At 35.7% G+C, this 12,773-nt stretch overlaps 1 protein-coding gene across 4 annotated transcripts in view; it reads right to left on the bottom strand.

The window, feature by feature from the left end:
* The window catches only part of ZC2HC1A (zinc finger C2HC-type containing 1A), a 39,178-nt gene that overhangs the window by 7,130 nt on the left and 19,275 nt on the right, over nt 1–12,773 (bottom strand). For 2 of the 4 annotated variants that reach the window (XM_075494846.1, XM_075494848.1), the window contains exons 5-8: nt 12,619–12,767; nt 11,508–11,607; nt 10,486–10,594; nt 3,952–4,074 (exon numbers count right to left, since the gene is read on the bottom strand). In XM_075494846.1, coding sequence (XP_075350961.1) covers nt 3,952–4,074; nt 10,486–10,594; nt 11,508–11,607; nt 12,619–12,767 — 481 coding nt within the window. The remainder of the gene's footprint in view (nt 1–3,951; nt 4,075–10,485; nt 10,595–11,507; nt 11,608–12,618; nt 12,768–12,773) is intronic. The other 2 variants (XM_075494849.1, XM_075494850.1) reach the window with 1 other exon arrangement.

Raw genomic sequence — 12,773 nt, 5'->3', positions numbered from 1 at the left:
AAGGATACCATATTCTCAATACTTTATGACCAATATGAAGTGAGTCACAAGACCTTTTTTTCTTCATAGCCGCAGACTTTATTTAGGATGCATACTTCTCAGGTAATGCTGTAGATCCTCTTTCTTCAAAGCATAAGTATTATATTTATAAATATAAATAGAAGGAGGAGAGGAAAGACAGTCTATCCAGCTGGGCATTAGGGCCTATTTTTTTTTCTAGCCTGTCACAGTGTTCTTAAAGTTGGTTTCAATGGTATGACCACATAGCTGTGAAAGCTGCTTTCCTCAAGACTCATGGGTTTTATGAGAAGCCAGTATGCAATTAATAGCACATCCTAAACATACAGAACATCTCACTGCTTACTTTGATAAGTAGAGAAACATCAGAATCCCCTGAAAAATCTGAGTATCATTAAGAAAAAGACATAGGAAGGGGCATCCTTTTATCATCAGTGACCAAGGACAGAATTTTTCATCATGGCTCAAAAGAATTACCATTCACTGGGATTTCTTCTTCTTTGGCAAGACTTCAGTGACTATGACATCTTGTGCATGACCCACCAAGTTTTTCTGTTCTCACTCTTGAATACCAATGCAGAAATGAAATCTAAGTTGGGACTGGCTCATGGACATTAAAAAAAATTAAAACAAGACTCCATTTAAAAAAATTAGTCACCAAGAGCCCAATCAACAACAAAACCCCAAGTGGTCTTTTTTTCCTTCTCTTCAGATGAACCTAATTTGCTCCTTTCAGAACTATAAACAACTTAGTCTTGGTTTGGTTTTCAAGGTATATATAAGGAAATGCATTCAACTCCAGTAACTTCGAATGCAACACTGACACAAGTGAGGAACAATGTAGTAACTCCTGAATTTTAGATATGTTGCATATAACATTTCTTCCTTCATGTTATGAGCATAAACTAAAGATGGCTTTTCAGCTCCTTCCATCACTTAAACATTTCAGTGGAAAAATGATCAAATGATTAAGCACAAAAGTGGAAATCAGGAACTAAATTTAAGATTAAATCAAGTGAAATTATATCTAACTAAAGTATTCAAGTTTAACAAGAATGGCTTCTACATGCAACAGGTAGAGTGGAACCATCAAAGATTCTGGCTCACTGGGCAGAACACCAACCTTCTCCGTTAGTTTTCCTGGGTGCCCTCTTACTTAGCAAGGATATTCTAAAGATGATTTTATTTAAAAACAATACTGTGCAGACTGAAAAACACTATATAAGTTATATCAGAATTAAAACCTATTCAAAGTTATGTCAGTCTTTCAGAAGTTACAGAATTCCAGCATAAAAGTTCTGAATATAACCTAAATTACACTGTTACAAGTATGCACAACAGTATGCGTACTAAATACTCTATCTCATGTTATTTCCCCCATCTTGTTTTACACTGAAGAGAGACCTTTGCTTATAATTGAGTAAAATTCATCAGAGCTCAACAGTGGAAAGAACATAATGGACTGTTACTTTACTTGTTATGGAAGTTAGAAAAGCCTATAAGGAAAAATTCAGCTGTAGACACATAAACGGTATGGATCATCATGGATCAGGGATGATCAGACAATGATGCAAAGAACAGATTTGTGTCTCAATTCCTGTTTAGACAACTCCAAGTAATTTAAAACAAATTTTTCAAAAGTATTACTGACTCAGTTTTCTGGATTTTCAAACTGGGACAAACATACTACTTTTTCAATACTAACAGCATTAATTTCTTAAACTGAAGTCTCTTTAGGGTGTACCTTGAATCAATTGTTTTTGAAAATAATGCTAGGAGTCCTAGATATTTGAAAGACATTAACATGAAAAATTGTCCACTACTCTTTCCTGTATTTCAACTGTTCAATTCTCTAAAATATGTATAATATAACTCATCCCACTAGGTACTCTGAAAATTCACCTGATGCTTTAATACTAGGTGTATACTAGAGAAATTTGCCAGAAATCAATGTCTTAAAAACATGATTTGTATGCTGTCTAGTACAGCATACAGGCCACCAATTGAGGGGGGGGGGGGGGGGGGGGGGGGGGGGATAAAAATATTGAAACACCACATTGAAAGTGCACTGTCCACCCTGTCTATTGAGGGAAGCAGAGTCCCATGAACAGATAAAACGTCATTCATTAAAGGTTTAACAGAATGTCTTAATTCTGAAATGTTTAAACATAGCTTTCTGCATAATTTCTGCAATTTTTTCCCCAATTAGTTTTCTAAAAATACAGAAAAAACCAAATCTATTTTCAGACTAGAAACTTTAATATGAGTCTTACAGCTAACTGCAATGATTTCTGGCATTTTTGATGAGTAAATCAACAGAAGTAACAGGCTGCCACTGCCTACAAATTTATTCATCCCAGATCTAGACACATAATTAGCATCAAGTTTCAGGCTATTTCATGACAAATCCTGAAATTGCATCCTTAAGTTGCAATCTGATCTCTAGAGACAGATGTCTTCCAACAAAGTCAGACATTCTTGATTACCTCAACTTTTGTCACCATAGCTGGGTCTCTTCTGATTTGTCCAACCTCTGCCACTTCTATCTACTTGTCCAGTTCTGTTGCTTTTTCTGTTTGGTTGGATTTGTTTGTTTTGTTTTTGCAAAGCTATATAAATCCCTGTCCTAAGTTCTATCACGTGAAGTATTAATGGAGCCTGACAGCAGATGAGGCTGTGTACCAATACCACCTTGAACTCTTAAAATCTGGACATATCTTTAAAGATGTTTATTATCCATTCTCAATTTCAAAGAAATAAGATTGAAGGGGACCTCCCTTCCTAAAGCAGCTCATGTTGTACATCTAGTTGAATTACCACTGCTTGCAAAATGAAAAACTGAAATAAATTTGTAAAAGAAGCTTGTCTTTTTCTATTTATGCATTCACAATTTGGTTGGGTTTTGCCATAAAACACTGAAATATCAAGCCTGCTTCCTAGACAGGGCATTTTCAGATATTTTTGACAGCTATCACTGTCACCCACAACAGCATAGTTCTGTGCAAAATCATAAATAAGTTTCTTATGACTAATGGCATGCATGCCAAAGTCCACAAACCTTTGCTATAAACTGTAACCATCTACATTGCTAGGCTGAATTTAACAATGTCTAGTAGCTATTCACATTTGTCCAGTGCTGTTGGCACATAACATATTGAATAACCCCCTGCAGGGAAGGCAGATTTAATTCACGAACTCAGTGGACATTTGAATAAGAACAACAGCAATGTTATGAAGAGCAGAATAAGCGCCTATACTCTTAAAGAAGTTCTCTCAAGAAGAAAAATCAAATCACTGCTCTATGGATAGGGGCTACTGTAAGCGTGTTTAGTAACTCACTAAGCCAAATTTTCAACATCTTACTAATGTATTATAAAATGAAAAAATGACCTAATTTTTGATGGTTCACAGGATTTATAGCTCTAACCAAACATGCAAAGGAACAAAACAAGCAAACAAAAATATTCCGTTTGTCTAAAAAGAGCTGCCCCCGCCCCTCCCTTCATTCCTTTTGCTTCTTCAAATAAAAACCCAAGTTCAAATGTTCTGGCCCTGTCTCGAAGATACTTCAGCTTTGGTTATCCTTACTTTTTGGTAATTTGGTAAATACCTACTTCAGCTTTACATTATGCAAATTCAGTTTTATCTCAGGTTTACAGAGATAGAAGTTGATTACTCTTAGTCCATAATCAATCAGGACAGAAGAAATCAAATCTGAGAAAAGTCTTCATCCTTCCTGTCCTACTATGAAGCTGTTTACCTAGCATGAAACAGATACTTATACTAATTATATTATATACTCTTCTCCCACAGCATTTATATTGAAGACATACTGGGCAGCAGATGTCTGTCAAGGTCACACTTTTACTATTCCAATGCTTTGGAGGAACATTTCTGCAAAACAGATAAACCACGCTGATTTGTAATACTTACTTCTTTATAGGCAACAACTCATTTGGTCTTTTGATGATACTGTCTGTTTTTGTATCAGTGTCATAAAACCTTTGCACATCTCTTCCAGTTCGCAGTGGTGGGCCTAACTTGTCCATCTTACTACTAAAATATATAAAGGGGTACTCATAAGGAGATTGCTAGATTGCTATTCAAGTTATAGCAAAAAAAATTAAAGTACTCACAATTAAATACTTATATTCCCAAAGAATTCCCATTGACTAAAAAAACGTACAAATCAGACTTTAACAATCCAGCAAACAAAAGGGTTCTTACTTTAAAGAGAGGATTTCATAGACTTATATTTGGATTAGGTTTCCAATGCATATTTTTTTTAATTCTTTTTAAAATAAAACAAAAAACTAATGCCAGTTATCCTCACAATCTGCACAACGCACTTGCATTTGGCCTTTTTCTTTTAAGAATAGCTTTCATAATGTCAAACTTATCACATCTAGAAAAGGGGGCTCATAATTACAAGTCATAGTAACTTTATTAAAATGTTAGAAAATAACAGAGATGTAAGTACAAGCCTCCTAACTTCAGAATTAACAAGAAGGAAAATTTTTCCTTTTTCACTTGGTAAAGGCGAACATTGTGCCCAGAGAGAATAACATGCCTTCCATTCTCTCTTCTTTTATGGAGATGAGAAAAGAACAGGGGAAAGCCTGAAAGAAAAACAACTTTGTTTTGATATCAAAACCCCCACTCACAATAGAGAGTACTATACACACAGGCAATACTTCAAAACTTTTTTACTATTATGGATAACATTTCCAAACCAAAAAGAATAAAGCAAAAATCAAAATTTAAAAACATTAATTAAATTTTAAAAATAAATTAAAAAAACCCCACACCACCATCCCTCCCACACATCATCGTAAGGAGAATTGTAGCTTTTGAGAAATCACAACTTATATTAGAAAAACTAGGTCTTCAAGTAAATTTCTGCATTTTTATCATCTTAAACTACACAGTGAAACCTGCAAAAAGCCTACTATACCTCCGCCCCTACCTCAATAATGTAACCAAAGTTTCTTCTCAAAAAAAGCCCAGTAACTTAAGCCTTAACTGGAAAATGATGACACTTAGGGTATTTTTATTGATCTTTCCAAAATTAAAGAACTATAAAGAAACAAACCAAGCAAGATTGATGGAAATGTCTGGGTAGCTGAAGCTTAACTCTTCTGTAAGTTTCCTAAAGGGAAGTCGTAAGGAAAAAACACACAAAGAAAACCAACAAAACACACCCTCACACTAAGAGAAATAATTTCTTAAAATTACTGTGCAGTTTTCTGATCTTGTCATACAACCTCAATAAACTACAATGCCAGGAAAATTACCAAACAGCTAATTACTGTCAAGGAAGAGTATTATTTTCAATATAGCTTTTAATATATTAAAAAAAAAAAGAAAAGGCTCTTGTGTTTCTCCAACACCCATATCATACTACTTTTCATACTCCTTCTACAATAACATCATTATTAAAAGACACAGAACCTATAAAGTTTGCAACACAATTTGTTTTTGGGAAGCTTCTGGTGTGAACCTTGCAATCCACATTACATCTCTAAAGCATCAAAGGAAATCTCCCCATAAGGAACAAAAATTCAACAATGCTATATGATATTCATTCATTATAAGTCAGCAGGGAACACCAAGCTTTTAGTCTTGACAATTTAGCCCCATATAATGCAGGCATAAGATAAGTTCCCCTAGAGTTCCTCTTCCCACTCTTCCTCCCAAACAGATGTTCTAGTTCAAACTAATTAACTCAGGAAATGCTTAATCAATTCCTGCTTGACCAAATACACACTCTTTACATATTTCCCAAGGACTGAGAAGCAAGACTGAGGTCTTTGACACTGCAAGACACAAACTCCAACCTATCAGGATTTTCTTAGCTCTTTTCTGAACCTTTAACAATTTATCAAGATAATCTGTGAACTCCAGGCATCTACAGCATAGAATACCAGAGACAATAACCTAGAAGCAGTCATGCTACTGCCAAAATAAAGAACTACAGTATTCTTCCACACTTAAAAAACAAAACCAAAAAACCCAAAGCTGACAGCCCTTTCATGTACTAATGAAAAAAAGCACAATCATAAGAATCTTCTGAAATGCAAAGACCACCAAGACAACTTCTTATTTACCTGGATTTCATTGAACAAAGCTGCGTAAGTTAGTCTTAATGAAAGGAAGAAGCCATTTTAAAAATATAATGTTTTTAAAGGCTACCTATGCTGTATGGCAAATATGTAAGTGGAATTTAAGATTTACTGATACTGGTTAGGTGTGCCATTCATATTGTATTTCAGCTGTCAGACAGTACTGGATGTGTCACTAACAGACATGATTCCCAGGAGGCATAACTTTGATGAGCTTAACATTAAATAGTATGTTTTATCCCCAAAATAAAATGACAAAGTAATTTCTAAGGGTTCATTTGCCATATTGAAAAACATCATGTAATTTTGCAAGTCCCAGTAAAAAAAAATAAAAATACTGTGCATAAATGAAACATGCATAGACAATTGATCTGTCCATGCAAAAGATCCCTGGCTGGCCACAAACAGTGGTGTCAAGTTCTGCTAGGCAAAACAGTTTGCATGTGGCAGGGTGGAGTTAGCCTGTTTGCTTAGCCTTAGGATAGGAAGAAGAACCTACCCATTTTTTCTCCTGAAGATCTGATTACTTCTGACAGCTTACATTTCTGGAAGGGTAGGGCAGTTCTAGTAAGACAGTGCCAAACTCTGTACTCTTACAAAATATGTATCAAACCTAGCATCTTAACATGATTCACTATCAAAATATAAGCCTAACTACAATTTATGTAGAATTAATTTTCCTTTTCCCAGTTCTTCAAGATCAAAAAGATGAAATCCTATTTTCATACAAGTGAATGAAGAGTTTCCTACCGACTACAATACAGAGTGACACGCTAGTCTTACACTCTCACTTGCTTCTCTAGGACTCAGAAATGATTCCCTTATGCTACACTTCCACTAATACTTGTAACTGGCTGTGCTCTTACTCTGACCAGGCAGAAGAAGAAAACTCTCACAGCAGAGCTGAGCTGACACATCCTGATCTACGTGTACAAAGTAAGCCTCACTAATGCTAACCTAGCTTATGTTGATGATGCTGTGGTGGACTCTCTCAGTAGTTCTATACTTGGGGAGCAGAAGAGGAGAATTCAAACTAAAAAAAGAAACAGTATAGCAAAAATGACTTAAAATAAGGGAGTTCATAAAATTTGGCTGCATTTCTACTCATACAAAGTAAAAATTTATACTGTGATATGGAAGTTGACCTTTATATGAAATGAAGTTCAAGAATCTTTCCTTTACAGAACTAAACACCTGAGAGACCCAGTTCGTTTTAGCCTTCACCTTTAACACAAATGCACGAACAGCTTCATGTGCCTTTCACAGTAGTTTCAGGCAGCAGTTCAAGAGTGCCACCTAAAGAGCAAGGGGGAAACTGCATGCCTCTATATTTTAATCACTTCCTGCTGTTACGTTAGCCAGCAGACAGTCATTTCTTGCCCCTTTACATATCTATCACAGAGAACAGCTACCATGATTCTACAGAAAGAAGCAGTGTCTGATTCAATTGCCCCCCTCCAACACAGACATAATTCATCCTTGATATTGCACAATATAATTGTAATTCTACTATTAAGCCTCACTACCTCTCTGCCAAATCTGGAATTACAACAATCTAGGCAAAAATGGAAGGTTTCATGTAACTAATATGTAAAAAACAAAAAAAATTACAGTTTGCTTTAGGGACTGCAGGAGGTTGTTTCTTACAGCAAAAACTGGAATTTAACCTGGTCAAAAAAGTGTGTAGGCTCTTAAATATTTCCCAAGGCGGGGGGGGGATCACATGATCATTTAACATTCCATTTGAAAGATTGCCCTTAAAACAATACATGTGCAACACTGTGCTCAGTAAATGAGTCCACTAACAGCTTAGAAGGAAGAGCATGACTTACAGCATGAGCCCTGCCTGACTTACGTACAACAGAATCTCAGATCTCATGCTACGGCTTGTCTTTTTACTGGTTAAATCATAAATGTAGCAAAAGAAATACATCTTGTTTTGTCCTAATGAAGGTTACTTTTATAAAATTTTAAAAGCGCTTTTATATTATAAAATAATTCTAGCTGCAATTAGCTATAGCCTAAATTATAAGATGTTTTAATGTTTAAAATCTGTGTCACTACAGTATTAACTATTCTCACTCTCTGACTTAGGATGTTGACTGTTAGCGTCTCAGTCCCTGCTCTGATATAGTTTTGTAGGTATTTCAACAGAACCCTACATATTTCCTCCTCACACCCCAATACTAAGGCTGAGATGATTAAGGCCAAAATTGTCACTAGTGACCAATCTGAGGCACCTAACTCTTCCATGTTGTAACTGCTCCTACACGTCTTTGCTTCAGCATAACTCCTGACAAACTTGGTCTCAGAAGTGAATGCAAAGTAGCTAAAGAAAAGAAAGAATTGTTAGGTCTCAGGTGTAACACCTAGGAAAGAGACATATTTAACAGTCATTTGTGAGAAGACTGGTTAGTATGACCAGCAAGAAATCATAAGGACCGGTTGGCAAAGAGAAGAAGAGAACAGAAGTTTTTTAGAGCAGACAAGTGAGAAGGACTGCAGGCAGAAACACACTTATCACATCCATACTCTTAAAAACTGTAAATCGTGTAGCCAATTAAGTGAGGTTATAAGCCAAGCTAACATTCACCGCCTCTCAGCAGAGATCATTATCTGAGAGCTATGCCAACCAGAAGTCATCTATTTGCAGTTAACAGCATGCGTGAACAGATAGAACCTGTGCAAACTTCTCTCCGTATATTAACTGCTATTTGGCTTGGTCACATTACAATTCTTCCTCCTAGCTTCAGAAGAGGAAACAGAAGACTACAGAATACAAAGTAGTAAGTCCAGTGAGCAACTGACTGGCAAAATTAAATAGAACTTCCTTGTTAAGAAGTGAAGACCAAAACCTGTGCTCACTCACAAACCAATACAAACTGCAATTAGAAACTCTATCAACAGGAAAAAGCCTTTCCCAGACAGCTGGGATTCACCACTGAGGTCAGAAACATGCCTTTAAATTATCTCAGCTGACTTTTTTACTATGGTTTGCAGACCTGCTTGTTTGCCACTCATCAGTAGGTGTTAATTTAGCTTCTGAAAATGGAGAAATGTCATATAAAAATCAGTCAGTGAATAACAGAGGGTGGGATTTTCTGACAGTCGAAGCATAGATGCCTACAAACAGTGGTGAAGCTGACCTGTAGACCAAAGACTACTAGGACACTGGAGGGGGGAGAAGGAGAGGAATAAAAGAAAAAAATTTCTGACAACCTCATGGGCTCTGCCTCTGGTCTGTGTTTGAAAGACTGAGTATGAGTGGGTAAAGCAAGGAGGGACAGAACTGCATCCTCATGCTACATGGTGCTAGGAGGGAGGTATGACAGAACTGTAATTCATACTTGTGTGTAACTTGTAAGACTTAAGAGTGATAAACTAAAAATCACTAGTTTTGTGTAATTAATAAAGCTGTCTATCCCCATGAGTTCTTTCAGAATGTCCTTTTTCTTCCTCACAAACTTAAGCTGTTGTTTTTCTCCACGTTATACAGCCTTCACCAATCTGATACTCATTTTTGTACAAATAAGTCTTCTTCAATCACCAATGTTATAATTGCAATCACTTTGTTGTGGTTTTTTATGTTTTCTCTCAGTGCTTCTTGGTGCTTCTCAAACTTCTGTAAAATTGCACTACTTTTCTTCAATCCCTTCCATACATTTCTTCTTTGAGATAATGTGGAGTGACTACCCCCCCAAGCAAAATATCAGTAACAGCCTTGATCACACCAGCACTTTCACTGAACTCTAGTAATCTACATCTACCACTTCTCGTTGCTGTTGTAGAGCACTGGATTCCATTGCCTTATTTGTGCTCATTCATTTGTTGTCTCTTGAGTATTTTAAGACAGAAAAGAAAAGAGGGAAAGTATCCATCCTTTTGTGCTAAGAGGGAAGATCCTGTCACAACTGGCTTGTGGTCTGTGGCTGAGGCCTCTTTCTTTTATTTCCACAAATTGCAGGAAATTATGCCTAATGTTTTTCTCCTTTTTTAAGTCTCTTCACTTTTACAAAGAAAAAAATTATAGCTCCAACCGCTTCTGCATATTCTATAACTTTTTAATCTACTTTATATCTATTTTTATCACTTGACCTCCTTTGCTGTTATTTTAACAGTAGAAAATGCATCTTTGCCTACTCCAATGTTCCTTAAACATTAATGTGGTGTAAACATTTAAGGTGGTGTTTTAAACAATTAATATTTAAGTGGTTTCAAACCACTGCACTTCTGAAGCTCACAGGAAAAAAAAAAAAGCAAGTGAAACAGACCACAGAGAGTTCTAGAACTAGCACAACATAAATATGAAATAAAGCATAAATGACAACATTAGATAGAAACTTACCCTGCTTGTGGGTTCACCATTCCCAATGAGTTTTTATGAGCTGGTGATAATGTCTGAATTTTGCTCCCACTGGATCCAGACGAAGACAGTGCTTTACTTGAAGAGGCACCTTGCAGTTGAAAGCAATCATAGAAATATAAGAAAATGTAAGATTTTGCTGCTGGAATGATACAATTTGTTATATATTTTTTAATTGTAAAACTCAAAACAAGAGTTTTAGAAATATCAAGATATGAACAAGTGTCAAGATACTAGGAAAAAGCAAGTATGTTTCCAGAAATTTACAAATATGCAATTAAGACAATGTTCTACTCTAATAAAAACATTAATCTCAATTATTTTCTTCAGAAAGAAAAGGAAAAGAAGTCTAGAATGTCACAGTAGGTATAGACAGAACATGTTTGATACTGTGATTTCGGATATCATCAGGTAAGACCAGTGTTTGCATAATTGTAATATACATGGCTTGACTATGTATTTTCACCAATTCATGATCATATTCAGCATACAAATTAGTTACAGATTTAAGCAACAGAAGAATCTCAGATGAGAGATCAGGATTTGATACCATTATGCATTACTACACAGAATGATTTTGCAAGTTCAATTCAGAAAAAAACTGATTTGACCTGATATATAAAACAGAAGAGAATCCTATGTGCTCCAGAGTCTTCTTGGATAGATGCCAACCAGTGCCCCTTCCAACTTTACTTTAAATGAGTTTTTACAAACCACTATATCAATTTCTACAGTAAAGTATATAGTCACCATATATGTAAGTCAAAAAAATCAGGTCATGAAAACATTGATTAGAAAAATTGTATTATGAAAAACAGACACCATCTTATCCACTCATGTAACACTGAACTTCCTCCTATGAATTTTTTATACTTTGTCAGTTTAAATCACTGGGCAATGCTGTAGAAGTCTTTCTAGCTGTTAAAATTATACTACTTTTAATGCATGGTTTGAGAACTAATATTTAGAAAGGAAATGGAAAATTCATAATGTTCATTTCCTACCTACAACAGTTTTGCTAACACCACTTGGCTGTGGTAAGCGTGATGATGATGACGGTGTTGATCCTACAGAAGGCATCTTCTTAACTGCAGCAGGTTTGTACTGTAACAAAATACAACCTAGAAATTTAAGCAATTAAATCAAACTATCTATATAACACAATAGGTAGTTACCTCAGGTATTGTGGGAGAAGAGACTATGATTATCTACTAGGTAAACTGTTTCTGGCATGGGATCATGCAAATGGTTTCCACTAGCCTGCTTTCTTACACATACAGATGATACTAGTAGGAAAGATTATCTAACCCAGTGGTTTTGTTTTTTCATTTAACTGTATGTCTTTGTGTATTTTCCACTTTTCTACAGCTTTTCTCATCTTTTTCTATAGCTGTCTCGTGCGCTTAACATTATCACCTCATTACCAGTTAATTTTAAACAGAATACTCAAGGGCAGGATCATTTTTGTATTTCAAATCTTACTTTCACCTGTGTGCTCTGGACCAGTCCCAGCACTGATTCAGAATATAGTGCAAGAATCACTAAGTAACTGCTTGTGTCTGTATAACTCTTCACAGCTTCCAGAAAAAAGAGCATTACCACCAAATGAAAACACACCGGCACTTTAATCCTTCATTTGTTTCCATTGTAAATTAACTACTGCAGCTCTTACCTTAATATGCCTGAATTCCTCTAAGCCTCTAATTAGCCAAAATATTGCTATCAGTTGTCCTGTAGTCATGTACCTTTGTTTGTCCACTTAAGGAACAGTCTTGAATTGGATTCAGAAGACTTGCACTACAGAAATTCAACTGTCTTTAAAAACACTGCATCTCTTCTTCCTGCTGCTAGCCTTACCTGCCATTTTCACAAATCTCTGAATTACATTTATGACTGGTTTTGGCTTTGCAACTGCTGCCATCTGATTTATGGTTCTCTACAACTATCGAAAGAAAGCAAAAACCTCTTCCATGCTTAGTGTCTAATTTCAGTCTAGCGCAAATAATAAAATTACAGAATAAAATAGTTAATTCCATTTAAGAACAACACACTATTTAACAAGCTTGGTTTTATGTTGAATGCAAGTTACAAGTTAAGCAAAATGTTATAGTTCACCTGTGTTCGAGTAGGAAGCTTCCCTTTGGTATCAGCTGCCAATTTCCCCTTATTAGTAATACGTGCTGCTTGTTCCTTACAGAAATTGATGTGTCTGTCAGCTGCATTTTCATTAAATCTCCTCTGACAATATGGACACTGAATGTAATCTTAAA

The sequence above is a fragment of the Mycteria americana genome, chromosome 2 (assembly GCF_035582795.1).
Source record: "Mycteria americana isolate JAX WOST 10 ecotype Jacksonville Zoo and Gardens chromosome 2, USCA_MyAme_1.0, whole genome shotgun sequence".
Classification (NCBI taxonomy): domain Eukaryota; kingdom Metazoa; phylum Chordata; class Aves; order Ciconiiformes; family Ciconiidae; genus Mycteria; species Mycteria americana.
Note: the sequence above shows the minus strand (reverse complement) of the source record. Positions and strands in the feature narration are given on the sequence as shown.